The following is a 15,441-nucleotide window of genomic DNA, read 5'->3' as shown; positions in this document are numbered from 1 at the left end:
CATAAGTGACAACCCCCTAGTATCACCTACAATTTTTCTATTTTATAGTCTTAATTATCAACATGTTACAAAAGATCTTGGTTTACTGTTTAGTGGTGGCTGCACCAGCAGTCAGTTTGACTGTGCAATAGTTCCTTTCCAGAGCCCTAAAATTAACATTGTAACCAAGAACCTTAATTCTGAGAAGCAATGGATATGGTTACACTTTCTTTTCCACTAAGCTGACATTCATGGTTTTGGGGACCTGTGGTTCAGTGTCCAAGCGACAATTTCAGGATCTAGGAATCCACTGAGACTCTCTCAAGTGAATCCATGCATGAAATAAAGTAACTAGTGTTTTCTGATATAGCTGCCTGGATGTTATTAGTGTTTATGAATACATCAGTACAAGCTTTTAGATTCATTACAGCAGCAAAACATGAAAGAGCAGGCAAAGAAAAAAGGTCAACACTTTCAACCTAAGACAAAGTGCAACTGTCCTGTTTTTATACATGTCAAATTACTGAAAATCAGTATGATGTACAGATTTTTGGGGGGAGAAGGGGAACAACTCATATACTTAACTGCACAAAGGAATATAAATCCCTGCAACATTTCTTTGAAAAACAGTAAAATGTATATTCTCTAACCTTATCAATATTTCCTGCGAAGAACTTACACTCCAGATATATTTGAAAAGGTAATTTGGTATTTATTCATTTGCATGGTATTTTTGACATATTAAAAGACAAACAACATATGCATGGCCCTGTTTCCAACCCCTACACAGCAAAAGAAATCCACAAATGAAGACTTGCAGCACATTCCTCTCAGAGAATGCAGCTAAAATCCCTAGCTGTCCGTAGTGCAATTCGGCCTGTCTTGAACCTTTCTCAAGAAGTGATGCTGAAATGTTACCAACATCTTGCTAAGTACCACTGTAAGTTGAGACATAAATTCAGTAAGTATATGAATGTTTCTATGTATGCAGCTATTTCTGGAAGGCCATACTCAAAGGAGTATGGCTTCAGACGATGGGGAGGCAGTCTTCACACTTCCCACTAGAGTATGACTCACTTTTTTCTTGCTTGTTGATTGTTCAATTCACAAACTCCTTGAGTACAGTACTTGTGGATACCCATCCATGAGCTACAGAATACGGGCTCATCACCAGTGGCAGCTGGAATTAACTGGGCAAGTGTTTTTAAAAAATGCTTTTATTGCTGGCCTAGTAGCACACACCTATAATCCCAGCACTTAGGAGGCAGAGGCAGGTAGGCTGCCTACCACGGGTTCTAAACCAGACTGGCCTATGTAATGAGTTCTAGGTCAATTAGGGACATACAACAAAAACAAACAAAAAAACCTGTTATTGGGCCTAGCCCCCAAAGACTGATTTAATAATGGGGTGTGAACAACTTTGGAAGCTCTAAAAACTCCCCATATGACCTCACTGAGGTGGCCCAGTACAGATCACCTTTAGGTGTGTCCGACAAAGCCATAACAGCTATAAACACGGGCAGCACAAGACTGTTGCTGTAACACTGCTCCTTTGGTTACTCAACTGTATGGTTCTTGTGTGTGAACTTCATGGATGACAACCTTGTGTCAGTGTCAGCATGAACAGGCCTGGAGCGTTCATGGACAGAAGTGTGAAAATCAAAACATCTGAGATGATGGGTAGTGTCAGAGGAAGCAGGCACAGAAGGGGTCTGGAGTCCAACCCAAGGACACGGGGATATGCACACCACTCCTATTCTGTGGGGTCTCAACTTTCTCTCCGCCTGCAGCCTTAGCTGACTAAAGCGGGTTCTGCTTGTGAGAGACTTTATATCGCTCTGGCTGTCTTGCTTACAGTTTCTGTTTTAGATTGCGCATCAGAACAGGAAGATCGCTCATCTAATCCCGTGCACCAGTGAAGCCCATGCATTTCTCTTTATCTCCACCTTTCAGCCTCTTTTGCTAAAGGGTGGAAGATATGAAAACACTTCAAAGAACCAGTTTTATAAGCAAATTATTTTAGGAAGCCTATGATTGATTTCTCATGAAGTCACATAAAGCCATATAAAATACATTTTCAGGGGTATAGCCAACCAAAAGAAAGATGGCATCTTCCAAGAACCCTTGTACACACCTCAAACATTCACAAAGCTTCTGTGACCTACAGAGGTGCTGTCACTCAGGCAAGATGAATGGTTTACACAAAAGCTTTCATTTTGGGCTGGGAATGTGGCTCAGTAATAAGAGTACAGGGCTTCAGATTCACCCCTAGGACCGTGAGACTCTCACCTTCAAGAGCAATGAGCCTGGCCTTACAGAAGGGAAAGTCTCATAAGAGCATCGCTTATAATTAATACAGTACACTATGTCAACTGAGGGCCCAGTGGGTATGTGCTTAAATATCTGAATTAACACTGATTCTTCAAAAGCATGTGAGGATCTGTCATTACATACACTTAGCATGTATTAAAGAGAAAATCAGCTTGACACCAAAAATAACTATCACCTTTATCAAGTAAATAAAAACAAAAACTTCATTTATTTGCAATTTCCAGAAGGTAATATACATAAAGACTCAATGTTGTATACAACAGATGTGTAACTAACCACACACACAAAATGAATATGTACTGAATTTTCAGAAACAAAAGTTAAAATAAATAGCAACAATAAAACTTTGGAAAAAATAACACATTTTAGTTGTGGAAAATATGATTCTTAATTATATACAGTTCATATGTAATAAAAGGCCATCTCCTCTTTTCAGATTGCACAAAACTTGGGACCAGTAAAAGCATATTTTCCGGCGTGTGACACTGTAATCGCAGGCCCGTTTGTGATTAACTCCAGGATAAAAACACGTACATTCATAATATCGTAGAAGATACGCAGTACTGTGTGAGAAAGACTGCCCTCTCAGCTCACGTTGGCCTGCAGGAACCCTACATAGGCTATACAGGAAATTTCACAAAAAGAAATCTCAAATAATTATTGCGCCCACTTCATGCTGAATCAACAGCCAAAAATGGGCTTCTAAGTAAACATGGTTGTCGCTGGATATTTTTAATACTTCAAAGATCTTTTCATTGTCCTGGAAAACATTTGACTTGATGACTAGCAATCTCAGCACAAGAAAAAGCCAGGCGAAATGAAGCTAGCTTTGGCTTTCCTTTCTCCTCTATGCAGAATGATCTCCGACAGGAGTTTACAGAGAAAAGCACTAGCCTCAGCTCCCTTGCAAGCAGTCCTCATCAGGAGGGTCACTACATTATTGAGAATCTTACTTATGCTCATTGAAAAGAAACAACAGTAGCAACATATCCATTTACATTATGGCACAGCCCTCAACTTTGAGAAAAATACATTTTAGGGAGCCAGAAAAATTGCACAAACCGTAGGAACAACCTGAAAACCTCCTGGTGAAAAACACCAGTCTCTAGGGCAATAAAAAAATACGTGTGGGCTCAATACAAATATTTACATTCAGAACAGAAGCTAGGGTAGCTACTCAGTTGCTCGATACCAGCCAGTCACAGGTTATTTCAAGTGTGTCCACAGTAGCTGTGACACTAGATGCATAGAATACAGTGAAAATGCGGTCCTTCAGTCTGTTGCCTGTTCAACTGAACTTGCCATCGTGAAAGCTGTAACCACATGTCTGCACCTTAAGTACTGCTGATCTCACTCATCTGCTCCACCACTTGTCCTAGAATCTCATCCACTACATCAACGTCATAGTTGACTTGCTGAAGATCCAGATCAGGCACAATCATAGCTAGCAGCTGTCCTACATTGACTCGAAGAGAACGAAGTTTGAGGCTGCAAATACAAGTATTAACTGATTAGGTGAACACTGCAATATAAATGACTTCTCTTATGGGATTTAAAAATTAAAAGTGAAAATACAGAAACCTCTGTGGAATGATACAGAGTAAAATGAAAAGTAGAAACTCTTTCAAAAACTGGATTTAATTAAATAACCAATTGACTCATCAGATGCGAGGCTAAACCCAAGTAGAATGTTTCATTAAACTAGAGGCTCTTGAGATAACCTGGACTAGAAAAACACACAAATTAGATGTTAGTTCCCAATTTGCTGTCACCTAGGAAGACAGCAATAAGTGAGAACACTAAGAACTAAAACACTGAGCTTTAAATTTCACCTTCTATTGGAGGAAAATAACCTGAATTGTACTTAAATTGTGTTAGGAAAAAATTCCGTGGTCAAGTAAGTATCCAAAACCGTGGTTTGAATACCATGAAGCGGGCTTTGTTCATCTGTGAGACTTCTCTAATGTGTGTCCTAGTAGGTTAACTGTTAAGCTGGTACAGCCTAGGTCATCTGAGAGCAGCTTCAACAGCCAGGCTGGTCTGTAATTATTAGTGTCTAAGGTGCACGAGTCAGGATGGAAGCCAGCAGCAGCCTTCGGCCTCAAGCTCCTGCTCGGACTCCCCTCTTGGAGGGATTGCAACCTGGAAGCTTAAGCCAAACACTCTTTACTCCCAAGTTGCTTTTGGTCATAGAAGAAGCCAACTGAGATCACGTGATAATTCATTTATTGTTTAGACTTGTAGCTCTTACACAGAACCCTGCACCCACGTAGAAAATAGCTGAGATCCTGTATCAAAAAGAACAAAACTCACCACCATCACCTAAAGCTAAACGAAAGCCCAAACCTGAATACCCAGCTCTCACTCAGGTGGTTATCCATTGTCCTGGCCCACTTTTAATAGAGTCCTAGATCATAGTCATAGTGAAATTCAGCCCAGTGTTCATTTTTTTTACCCAAATAACCCAAACCATTTCCTATCCCTTAATTTAGCAACTTGAAGCAATGTTCCTTCTCTTAACCTTCCGTATCAGCAGCTCTGCCAGGACCACAATGTGTGCCAGTGACTACAGAGAAGAGTGTCTACGGAGCGTGTGTGAGCAGAGGTAACTAGTGAGCAGACACCCCCACTCTGCAAACAAGCTCCAATACCTTTCCCCGTCCACACAAGTGACGGACTCCTCAGCATTGCTTGAAGTTGAAACATCTGCTCCTGCTGGCTGACTTGTGGACTTCAACTGTTCAATTTCAGTTTTGAGTTCTTCACACTGCGAATGAACATGTGATTTTTCTATTTCCAATAACTGAACCTGACAAAAAATACAGTTTATAAGCATAAAATTTTAAAAACACTGTAAGTGGACCCTAGAAAAGTGAAACACCAAGATGTTAATGCTGTTGTTTGAAAAGGCTCTCATTTCATCCACTTAATATTATTAATTACAATAAAAGCTTGTATTAACTTGCTTGTGTTTTATCATTTAACACAATAACCTATCATTCAGAGTGCACACAGGGCTGGAAAGATAGCTCACTGGTTAAGAGCACTGGCTGTTGGCAGTTCCCGTTCCAGGGGAACCCACACCCTCCATGCACCAGGCACCCACAAGGTACAAACACATACATAGAGAAAACACCTATACACATAAAATAATAAAGAAAACTTAAAAGGCTAATGTTACATTGGATGCGGTGGCACACACATTAATATAGCACTTAGAAGGGAGAGACAGGTACATCTCTCTCTCTGAGTTTGAGGCCAGCCTGGTCTACACAGTAAGACCCTATCTTAGAAATAAAATACTTTGCAAATCTGAAGTAGGACATACGCACAGGCTACCATTCACATCCTGATAGCTAATAATGCTTTTCTTTTTCCTCCAAAGAAAACACCTCCAGTAACTGCATTTTCCAGGCACCGATTAGCCCAGCAGAATATAAACACTGCTTTCCTGCAGCCTGGAAGACCCAAGTGCGATGGCTGGACCCGCGGAGCCATCTCAGATCACACTTACTGCGCACTAAGAAGTAAACCAACACCGTACAAGGAGCCTGTGTCTGAACTGTAGAGTTGCCATTTCATTGGACTTTATTATGTTGCTTGCACTCAGAGGTTTCCTCCATAAGAGGGTACTACTGGCTACCCCACATGGTTGTTAAAAGGTGTACTAGTTTTACACGCCAAGTTCTGACTATACTGAATAAAAGTTACTCAATCAAAGCAACATCCCATTCACTACAGGACACTCACCACCATAACTAACCATTGCCCATTGTTTTCTAGTACTCTCAAACCTCTTTTTTTGCAGGGAGGAGGGATGGAAGGCCAAGGAGGGGAGACACGGTCTTATGCAGCCCAGGCTAGCCTCAAACTTACCATGTAGTGAGGATGACCTAGAACTCCTGATCTCTGACTCCATATCCCAAGTGCTAGGACTACAGGTATTTACCACACCTGGTTTAATACATAGCATTAATTTATTTTACTTTTTTGTTTATTGGCGTGTGTATGTGGAAGCCTGAGGCAGACATTACTAACTCTTGACTTTCATTTACTGAGGCAGCATCTCGACCCTAGAGCTTGCAAACCTCAGACTAAACTGCCACACCCACTGGGCTTTTATGTAGGTGGTGGGATGTGAACTTCAGTTCCCATGCTTATAAGGCAGGGGCTTTATTCATTGAACCATCCTGTCAGTCCCTATTTTAGACATTTCTAAGAATCCAAAAGGCTTCTCCGTATCCCTCCATGCCGCCAGGAGGCCCTCTCCCCAGGTAAAAAGCACACGATGGCTGCTGACCGGCTGGCACTCACCTCACTTTTATACTGGTCCCTTTCAACGATGCACTTGTCCAGCTGTCTGAACACATCGTCCAGCTGCACAGCCATTTCATCCATCTCGCTCTTACTCTCACTGCCAGAGCACTGGCTGCACTCAGTCTTCACGTGCTGCAGAGCGCTGCACTGTTTCTTCAGCCTTTCTATTTCTTCCAAAGCTTGCTGATACTGGGACCCCACATGGTCCGGGCTTTCCGACTTCCCGTTAACACTTTCAAGCACAAACACAGCATCAGTTTCGGTGGACTGGTGGCAAGTCTCCTTCTTCACGCATTTGTCATTCATCTCCAGGATCCTCTGCTGCAGCACTTTTATCTCATCAGTGTACATCTCACACTGTCTCTTGTAGTCATCTCTCTCTTGTGTGACGGAAAGCAGCTCACCCCTCAGTTCCTGTAACTGACGGCCAGCATCATCCGCCGACCTATCCAAGGCTTCCTGCACCTTGGCTTCCGCACCTACACAGGAGGACAGCAGTGTCACTGGATCACTCGTCACACCCATCTCGTCGTCAACACTCTCCTCCTTTTTCACAACTAAACCTGGCGCATCAGTCTGCGTGGAGCCCACAGCAGTGCCCGGGTCGCACTTGGAGGTGGAGGTGCTTGTTGCACTGGCCTGGGCACAAGGTTCGGGGCTGCCTACAAGTTCAACCTGCACAGCACTTTGTTCAGAGCGGCTCTGCTCTGACTTCACTTCCACATCGTGATCGACTGCAGGTTTGGGGGTACTATTTTCTTCTAAGATGATGACATCTTCGTCATCATCATCTTTGTAAGGTTTTGAATTTTCAAAGGGAGGATTATTTAATCTCCGAGTCTTTGTATTCAGAATTGATGAACGAGTACTAAGTCTCCGTTTCAGGCTGGAAGAAATTATAGACATAAAATGTAAGTTTGTAAAACATGGGCATGACAAACAAACAAAAATTTTACCGGGCGGTGCCATGCCTTTAATCCCAGCACTCGGGAGGCAGAGGCAGGTGGATCTCTGTGAGTTCGAGGCCAGCCTGGGCTACCAAGTGAGTTCCAGGAAAGGCGCAAAGCTACACAGAGAAACCCTGTCTCGAAAAACAAACAAACAAACAAAAAAACATGGGCATGACAGAATACAACTTTCCCTGTTGCTGTGTCAAAATATATGACAAAAGCAATTTAACATGGGAAGGGCTCATCCGGCTCACAGTGTGAGGACACAGTCACCGTGGGAAGGGCTCATCCGGCTCACAGTGTGAAGACACAGTCACCGTGGGAAGGAAACCATGGCAGCAGGAGGTTCGATGGGGATGGACTTGTGGAGCTGGGACCCTCCCATCCTGGCAGAACAGGCAGAAAGTAGAGCCAGCTACACACCCTCACATCTATCCCCAGTGAGGTACGATTTCTTCAGTTTCAGTCTTCTAAACCAGTCCACTAAGGACTCAGTGCTCAAAGGACTTGAGTGATCATCCCAACAAGGTACTGTAACAACTCTCTAATTATCATGAAATTCTAAGAAATGCCCAGGTTGACTTTTTCAATATCACACTATTCAGTCCTAATGTTGAATTAATGATACAAATTATTTTCTCCTTTACTATTAGGAAATAATTGACTATTGAGATCTCTCTCTCTGTTTTTTTTTTTTTTTTTTTTTTTTTCCCTCCTTCAAGGCAGGGTTTCTCTGTGTAACAGCCCTAGCTGTCCTGGAACTCACTCTGTAAATGAGGCTGGCCTTGAACTCACAGAGATCCGCCTGCCTCTGCCTCTCGAGTGCTAGGATTAAAGGTGTGAGCCACCACTGCCGGGCTCTTTTGGGTTTTCAAGACAGGGTTTCTCTGTGTAGCCCTGGAACTCATTCTGTAGACCAGACTAGCCTGAACTTAGAGATTCACCTGCCTCTGCCCCCCAAGTGCTGGGATTAAAGGCGTGCACCACCACAGTCCACCATTGATCCCTTTAGAGTACCAATTGTCTATGCTGACAAAACATCTCTTCACGGGTGGTTTCCAAGCACTACAATAAATACAAGCCCTAAATCAGAGCCCTTCTTGAAACCAACAGTGATCAAAGCCCAACAGATTCTCTATTATTGTGTGTTGAGAGCTAGTCTAATCCAAGATTTTCACTGAAATATTGCGAAGCAATGTAGTTCCTTGTCTAAAATCAGGAATGAGCTTGGTAGAGGCAATAATGGCCTGGGGCCAGGCAGGGCCTTAGGGGCTGTGGATGCTGAGAACTCAACTCTTCCTACTGTACAGGGTGATGACCACCAGTCCTCAGGCTGCTGTGTGCAATCTGTACGTTCCCCTTGTGTGTTACTGTCTGACGAGCTTCCTACCGAAGCTAGTCCTTCCCGTTTTCCCTGTCAGGAAAACCTGTACATAAGATGTTGTGCTGAGCTATGTGTCTGCCTGGCCTAAGACATAGCTTGTGCCAGACCTCCTGACCTCAGCTTTCCTTTCTTCTTCACCTTCTCATCTGCTGCCCACCTCCCACTTAGGACCCCATCATTGAAGGATGACCTGCTGGCCCAAGTCAATTTCATATAAAATGATTCCCCCAAATTGGAAATTGTCTTGAGGCTGGGGAGATATCTTAGGAGGTAAGATTACTTGCTGTTTAAGAATGAGGACCTGATGCCAGGTGGTGATGGCACATGCCTTTAATGCCAGCACTTGGGAGGCAGAGGCAGGAGGATCTCTGTGAGTTCAAGGCCAGCCTGGTCTACAAAGCAAGTTCTAAGACAGCCAGAACTGTTGCACAGAGAAACCCTATCTTGAAAAACTAAAAAAGAAAGAATGAATGAAGACCTGAGTCCACATCCCCAGCACCCAAGGGAAGAAGCACTGAGCACTAGAGGGTGGAGACAGAGAGACTAGGGACTCAGTGATACTGTACCAGACTCCTTAATCCGCCTATTAGACTGTACAGAGAAGAGAAAGCTAGCTGAGCACTAGCATTCACTGCGTCTGAGTCCCGACCTTAGATGCCATGTGACAACATGCAACAAGTCCTGCTGCCACAACTTCACTGATAATGGACTGTACCCCAAGCTGAGCCACAATATATATGTATGTAGTGTTTTGTCTAAATGTTATGTCTGTGTATCACATGCATACAATACCCATGGAGGCCAGCAGGGGACGTCAGATCTCCTGGGAATCCTAACTGGACAGGCAGCTGGTGCTCTTACTCACTGAGCCATCTCTAGGCCCCTTAGGTGGCTTTTGTCAGGGTGTTTTATAACAAGGACAGAATAAATAACTAAGATGGTCACTGGCCATTATAAAGGCAGTGATTTTTATACTACATACTGTTAACAGGCCCCATATTTTGACACAACTGACACCATGTCAGAGGTGCCATTCTGAACACCCGCCAAAACAGGAACAGAAGAGCTACTCCACCAAAGACTAGGTCCACCGGTCCAGGAAAGATCTACTCCACCAAAGACTAGGTCCACTGGTCCAGGAAAGATCTACTCCACCAAAGACTAGGTCCACCGGTCCAGGAAAGATCTACTCCACCAAAGACTAGGTCCACCGGTCCAGGAAAGATCTAATCCATCAAAGACTAAGTCCATAGGTCCAGGAAAGAGCTACTCCACCAAAGACTAGGTCCACAGTTCCAGGAAAGAGCTACTCTATCAAAGACTAGGTCCACAGGTCCAGGAAAGAGCTACTCCACCAAAGACTAGGTCCATAGGTCCAGGAAAGATCTACTCCACCAAAGACTAAGTCCACAGGTCCAGGGAAAGTCCCCACATGCACTACCCTTGCATTTTGCTTCTGTAGTTCTGCTTCTTGCTAACTACACTTGCCAACTTAAGTGTGTCAACCAGGGTGTGGTTTCTGTGGCTTGTGCACAATAGGGAGGTGCTCACACAATTAAACTATACAGCCCTAGGTCTCCCATGCTTCTTGCTTTGAGATGGGGTGTACAAAAGCCTAGAACACTTACTCTGTAGCTCCAAGCAGAACTTAGTTACCCAAGGAGCTAGGATTACAGGCCTCTGCCACTAACCCAGCAAGAGGTAGAGATCTGATCAAACCACACACCCACACCCATATGCCTGTAAAATCTTGTTTCCGGCCCCCCCAAAACAACAGTCTTACATAGGCTGGCCTCAACTCTCCACAGGCAAACATGAACCTCCTGAGTGCTGAGATTACCAGTATGTGCTATTATAGCTCTCAGTTAATCGTTTTTAGCTAACTTAACTATGTAGTTGAAGACAGTAGGGAAAATCCTTGAGAATTTTCACATTCACGTGAACTCTAATTTCTTAGAATTGCATTATTGCTGAACAAGAGACACCACTAACCTGCTGCTCTCAGGTTCAGACTGAGGTGAAACAAGGTGGTTACTTATAAGCCTTGTTGTAAAGGGACTCCCGACTTCTGAAAGATGTGGTCTTGGAAGATTCTCCTTCATAGGAGAAAAGTTCTGACTTGAAACACTTGTTGGATACAGTAATTCAGGATTAATCTGTTGGAGGAAAAAAGAAAAAGGACCTTAAAAGAACTATTTTAATGTAATAGTTACCAAACACAAGATACACACAATCTATTTTCCTTTTACCTCGAAGATACTGAGAATCATCCTAAACATGTGGATCTCTCTCTCTCTTTTTTTTTTTTTTAAAGATTTATTTATTATGTATACAGTGTTCTGTCTGCATGTATCCCTGCAGGTCAGAAGAGGGCACCAGACCTCATTACAGATGGTTGTGAGCCACCATGTGGTTGCTTGGAATTGAACTCAGGACTTCTGGAAGAACAGCCAGTGCTCTTAACCGCTGAGCCATCTCTCCAGCCCTACATGTGGATTTCTTTTGCTAATTAGAAATGGGTAAGTGGACCAGTAAATTAATCCAGCCTGCTACGAGGGTAGCATGGTTTGATATCTTATCACTGTTTGTATATGTGCACGTATATGGTTGTGTGTGCATGTGTGCACATGTGGACTCAAGCTTGTGGAGGGCAGAGGCCAATGCTGGCTGTCTTCCTCACTCACTCTCCACCTCATGTTTGACATAGGGTCTCACTGAACCTGAAGCTTGCCCATTTGGCTGGAATCGCTGGCCAAAAACCTTCTGGGAACCCTGTCTCGGCCTCCCAAGCACTGGGTCACAAACACTCACTACGAGTCGTTTACTCCTGGGTGCCAGGCACCCACGCCTCAGCTCCTCACACTCGCACAGTGTGCTCTTAGCTGGCTGAGCCATCTCCAGACTCCAGTGTGACAGTAAGGAGATAAACAAAGCAAACATACAAGACAGACTATAAGTGGCCACAAAGGCAAAACAGATTTGCTAGGCTGTGAACCTAACACATACACAGCTTAGAAAATAGAACAAAAATATTCTTTTGAGAAATTGGAATGAAAGTGAATATAATCATACAGTACTTTCAAAACCAAAGTCACCCCACTGTTCTTCTCCCAAGTCCTGTACTCCCCACACCACACGAGAAAGCACCGCAATGCAATTACAAGTAAACCTACACCCCAGGCAGACCAAGACTTCCTGTCCAAGAACTATTTACAGTCAGCCAAAATATCCCACCAGTCTACCCATAGCTTATCAAACTGCCTGGCCTCCAAGAAATATTTACAGTCAGCCAAAATATCCCACCCAGCCTGCCCATAGCTCATCAGACTGCCTGGCCTCCACCTCACGACTCCCTTGTCAGCCTCCCCCACATATGGCTCTCTAATAACAAGATTCTTTGAAATCCAATCCCAGCTGCCCTTAGACAAAGTAGTGGAGATGCCCACTGGAGCCAAGTCAACCTACAGGAGCCATACCCTTAAAGAAAACTGACCCACAGGACTGGAGAGATGGCTCAGCGGTTAAGAGCACTGGCTGCTCTTACAGAGGAGCCTGGTTCAATTCCCAGCCCCCACACGGCAGCTCACAGTTGTCTGTAACTCCAGTTCTAGGAGATCCGACACCCTCACATGGACATTCATGCAGGAAAACAAAAACAAAAAACTCCAATGCACATAAAAAATTAAAAAGAGTTAAAAAAAAAAGAAAGAAAAAAGGAAACCTGACTCCCCTAGTACCATCAACGGCTGACAATGCCCCTCCCTTCAAGTGGGAAGCTGACTAGTCTGACCTTGTACTGACAGTCACAGAGCTCTCAACCACTCTCTCCTCCTGGCCCTCTGGTCCTCATCATCTTCCCACCACCTCTTCCCTGATGTTTCCTCAATTTTAGGGGAATGAGGATGAGATCCATGTCCCATTTATGGTTGTGCACTCCATAGACATTTATTCTCTTCATTTCAGCAATTCTGAGTGCCTGACAAGATTTGTGAAAGGCTGCCTTACCTCAATGATACACCACTAAATATTAATAGGACAGTCTGAAGACACTGTTGGGCTAGGAAGACTTGGGGAAAAGAGCAAGAATGGGCACCAAAAAGAGAGAGTGTGAATGCAACAAGTTCCTTTCAACTGGTTATAAAAGTCCAAAACTTTAGAATTCAGCATCAGTTAAACCAAGTACTTCTAAAAATTAAGACAGATATAAAATGGAAGGATTCATTACCCGAGGGATCATTTCCAGGTGTCTGATCCTGTATTTCTCCTTGCTGCTTTAAAAGAAAGATGAAAAATGAACATCTTGATATTTAGCCTATCAATATTTCCACAATCCCATTTTCAAATGATATACCTATTTCACTACCAAGTTACTCAAATATCTACAATAAACTTAGCTTTGATTTCATTATGATCACTGGTGAACATTTAGACTATGGAGCACCCCCCACCCCATACACATTCTCTCCTTTAATTAAAAAACAACAACAAAAAACCTTAGTAACACTTAAAGTCTGCCTGAGCCACATTACATAAACATAAACAGGGATATTAAAGGCTTTAAAGTGGTTTCATTACTTCCAAAACCACTCTAAAATTATGTAAATACTAGCAGACCATGGGGTTGTGTGTATGGTGACTCAGTTAGCAAGGTGCCTGCTGAGCAAACCTGAGATGAGAAACCAATCTCGAATGCCCTAGACTCCAAGTACAAGCTGGGCATGACACACATCTAGCCCCAGTGCTGCAGAGGTGGGGCCTGGAGGGGCCCTGTCCTTCACTGGCAGGCCAGTCAAGCTAAAAAAAACAGGACGGGAGAGCCTGGTGCTATGGTGTACACCTTTAATCCCAGTACTTGGGTGGTGGAGGCAGGAGGATTTCTGTGAGTTTGAGGACAGCCTGGTCTACATAGAAAGTTCTAGGCCAGATGGGGTTACATAGAACCACCCTGTCTCAAAACAAAAACAAAAAAGGAGCGCAAATGAAGACAGCTGACACTGACCTGTGGTCTCCACACACACACACAAACATCCATGTAACACACACAAAAGGTTCTTAGCCTTCTATGTTCAGTGCATTATGTAACTGCTCCATAGCTCATCTCCACTTCCTGTTTACCCCTAGTCACACTGCTTGAGCCCTACAAATGACTGACTGTACCCACGTACTACACTCTTACCACCCGGTGAAGACTGATTATAGAAGTGACCTCCTTCATGAAACTTCCTGGTCCATACCATTCCTGCCGTCCCTGGCCAGGCCAGAAGAACTCTCCTTTGAGCTCCTAACACAGGACTGTGCCCTTTACAGACTTCACCTGTTTTAATGTATGTATGTTCTGCCTGCATGTCTGCCTGCGTACCACATGTGTGCACTGCCCTAGGAGGTCAGGAGGATGCTGGGTCCTCTAAGACTGGAGTGTCAGGTGGCTGCGAGCTCCCACATGGGTGCCAGGAGTCAAATCTGCATCCTCTGGGGAACAGCTTTTTAACCTTGAGCCATCTCTCTAGGCCAGGCTCCTCAACTTCTCATTGTTAATGTACACGGCACCTTTTCTGTCAAGACGGAGGCTCCTAACAGGAGTGTCTCTGCACAGCTCATCTAACACAGCCCCAAAGGCCAAATTCTTCTTAGCAGAGCACGTGCAGCTAAGCCAGCAAACCCGGGTCCTCACAGCACACGCTGACACAGAGCAGCACTGCCAGTGCTCTTCACGGGATCACTGCTCACCACACTCTATGACACTGCACACACCAGTGCTCTTCACGGGATCACTGCTCACCACTCTACAACACTGCACACACCAGTGCTCTTCACGGGATCACTGCTCTCCACACTACGACACTGCACACACCAGTGCTCTTCACGGGATCACTGCTCACGACACTGCACACACCAGTGCTCTTCACGGGATCACTGCACACCACACTACGACACTGCACACACCAGTGCTCTTCACGGGATCACTGCGCACCACACTCTACGACACTCACGTCTTTTTGTAGGTTTTCTCATAAGTGGGATGGACCAAGTCCTCATCTTCAGGTTCTTCTGGAACGTCACAATTTCTAGAAAACAAAGATGACAAGAGAGTCACACGTCAGCAGTCCCAGCCGCCCCCTCCCCCAGTGCTGTCTGCCTCTCAGAAAGGGCATTGCTGTCTGGTACCTGAACTGTGGGTCAGGGTTATTGTAGCAGTACCATTTTTCTGGAAGCTGATCTATTCCATCTGGTAATTTTCGCCACTTTAGACAAGAATCACACTGAACCCATGTCTGATCAGGGCGCTTCCTTTAACAAAACAAAAACAAAATATTAAATGGAATTATGGACTCAAGTATTCCATTTCTTGTCTACATTGTCTCCACACTAAATATTTCCTTATCTCCAATCCTGAAAACTGTGTGATCAAACTGTATTTAATGTATAATGAAGTTTTTAAAGTTGGCAACTTTGCAGAGGTTAAGGCCACATACCGTTTTA

At 44.1% G+C, this 15,441-nt stretch overlaps 1 protein-coding gene across 4 annotated transcripts in view; it reads right to left on the bottom strand.

Moving 5' to 3' along the window:
- Positions 1 to 2,499: 2,499 nt before the first annotated feature.
- Morc3 (MORC family CW-type zinc finger 3) overlaps positions 2,500 to 15,441 on the bottom strand; it is a 49,670-nt gene continuing 36,728 nt past the window's right edge. For 2 of the 4 annotated variants that reach the window (XM_052741233.1, XM_052741236.1), the window contains exons 11-17: positions 15,127 to 15,249; positions 14,952 to 15,026; positions 13,187 to 13,232; positions 10,954 to 11,117; positions 6,625 to 7,513; positions 4,962 to 5,119; positions 2,500 to 3,798 (exon numbers count right to left, since the gene is read on the bottom strand). In XM_052741233.1, coding sequence (XP_052597193.1) covers positions 3,645 to 3,798; positions 4,962 to 5,119; positions 6,625 to 7,513; positions 10,954 to 11,117; positions 13,187 to 13,232; positions 14,952 to 15,026; positions 15,127 to 15,249 — 1,609 coding nt within the window. In that variant the 3' untranslated portion in view covers positions 2,500 to 3,644. The remainder of the gene's footprint in view (positions 3,799 to 4,961; positions 5,120 to 6,624; positions 7,514 to 10,953; positions 11,118 to 13,186; positions 13,233 to 14,951; positions 15,027 to 15,126; positions 15,250 to 15,441) is intronic. The other 2 variants (XM_052741235.1, XM_052741234.1) reach the window with 2 other exon arrangements.

Source organism: Peromyscus californicus, unplaced genomic scaffold (assembly GCF_007827085.1).
Source record: "Peromyscus californicus insignis strain IS unplaced genomic scaffold, ASM782708v3 Scaffold_16__1_contigs__length_79575227, whole genome shotgun sequence".
Taxonomy (NCBI): Eukaryota; Metazoa; Chordata; class Mammalia; order Rodentia; family Cricetidae; genus Peromyscus; species Peromyscus californicus.
Note: the sequence above shows the minus strand (reverse complement) of the source record. Positions and strands in the feature narration are given on the sequence as shown.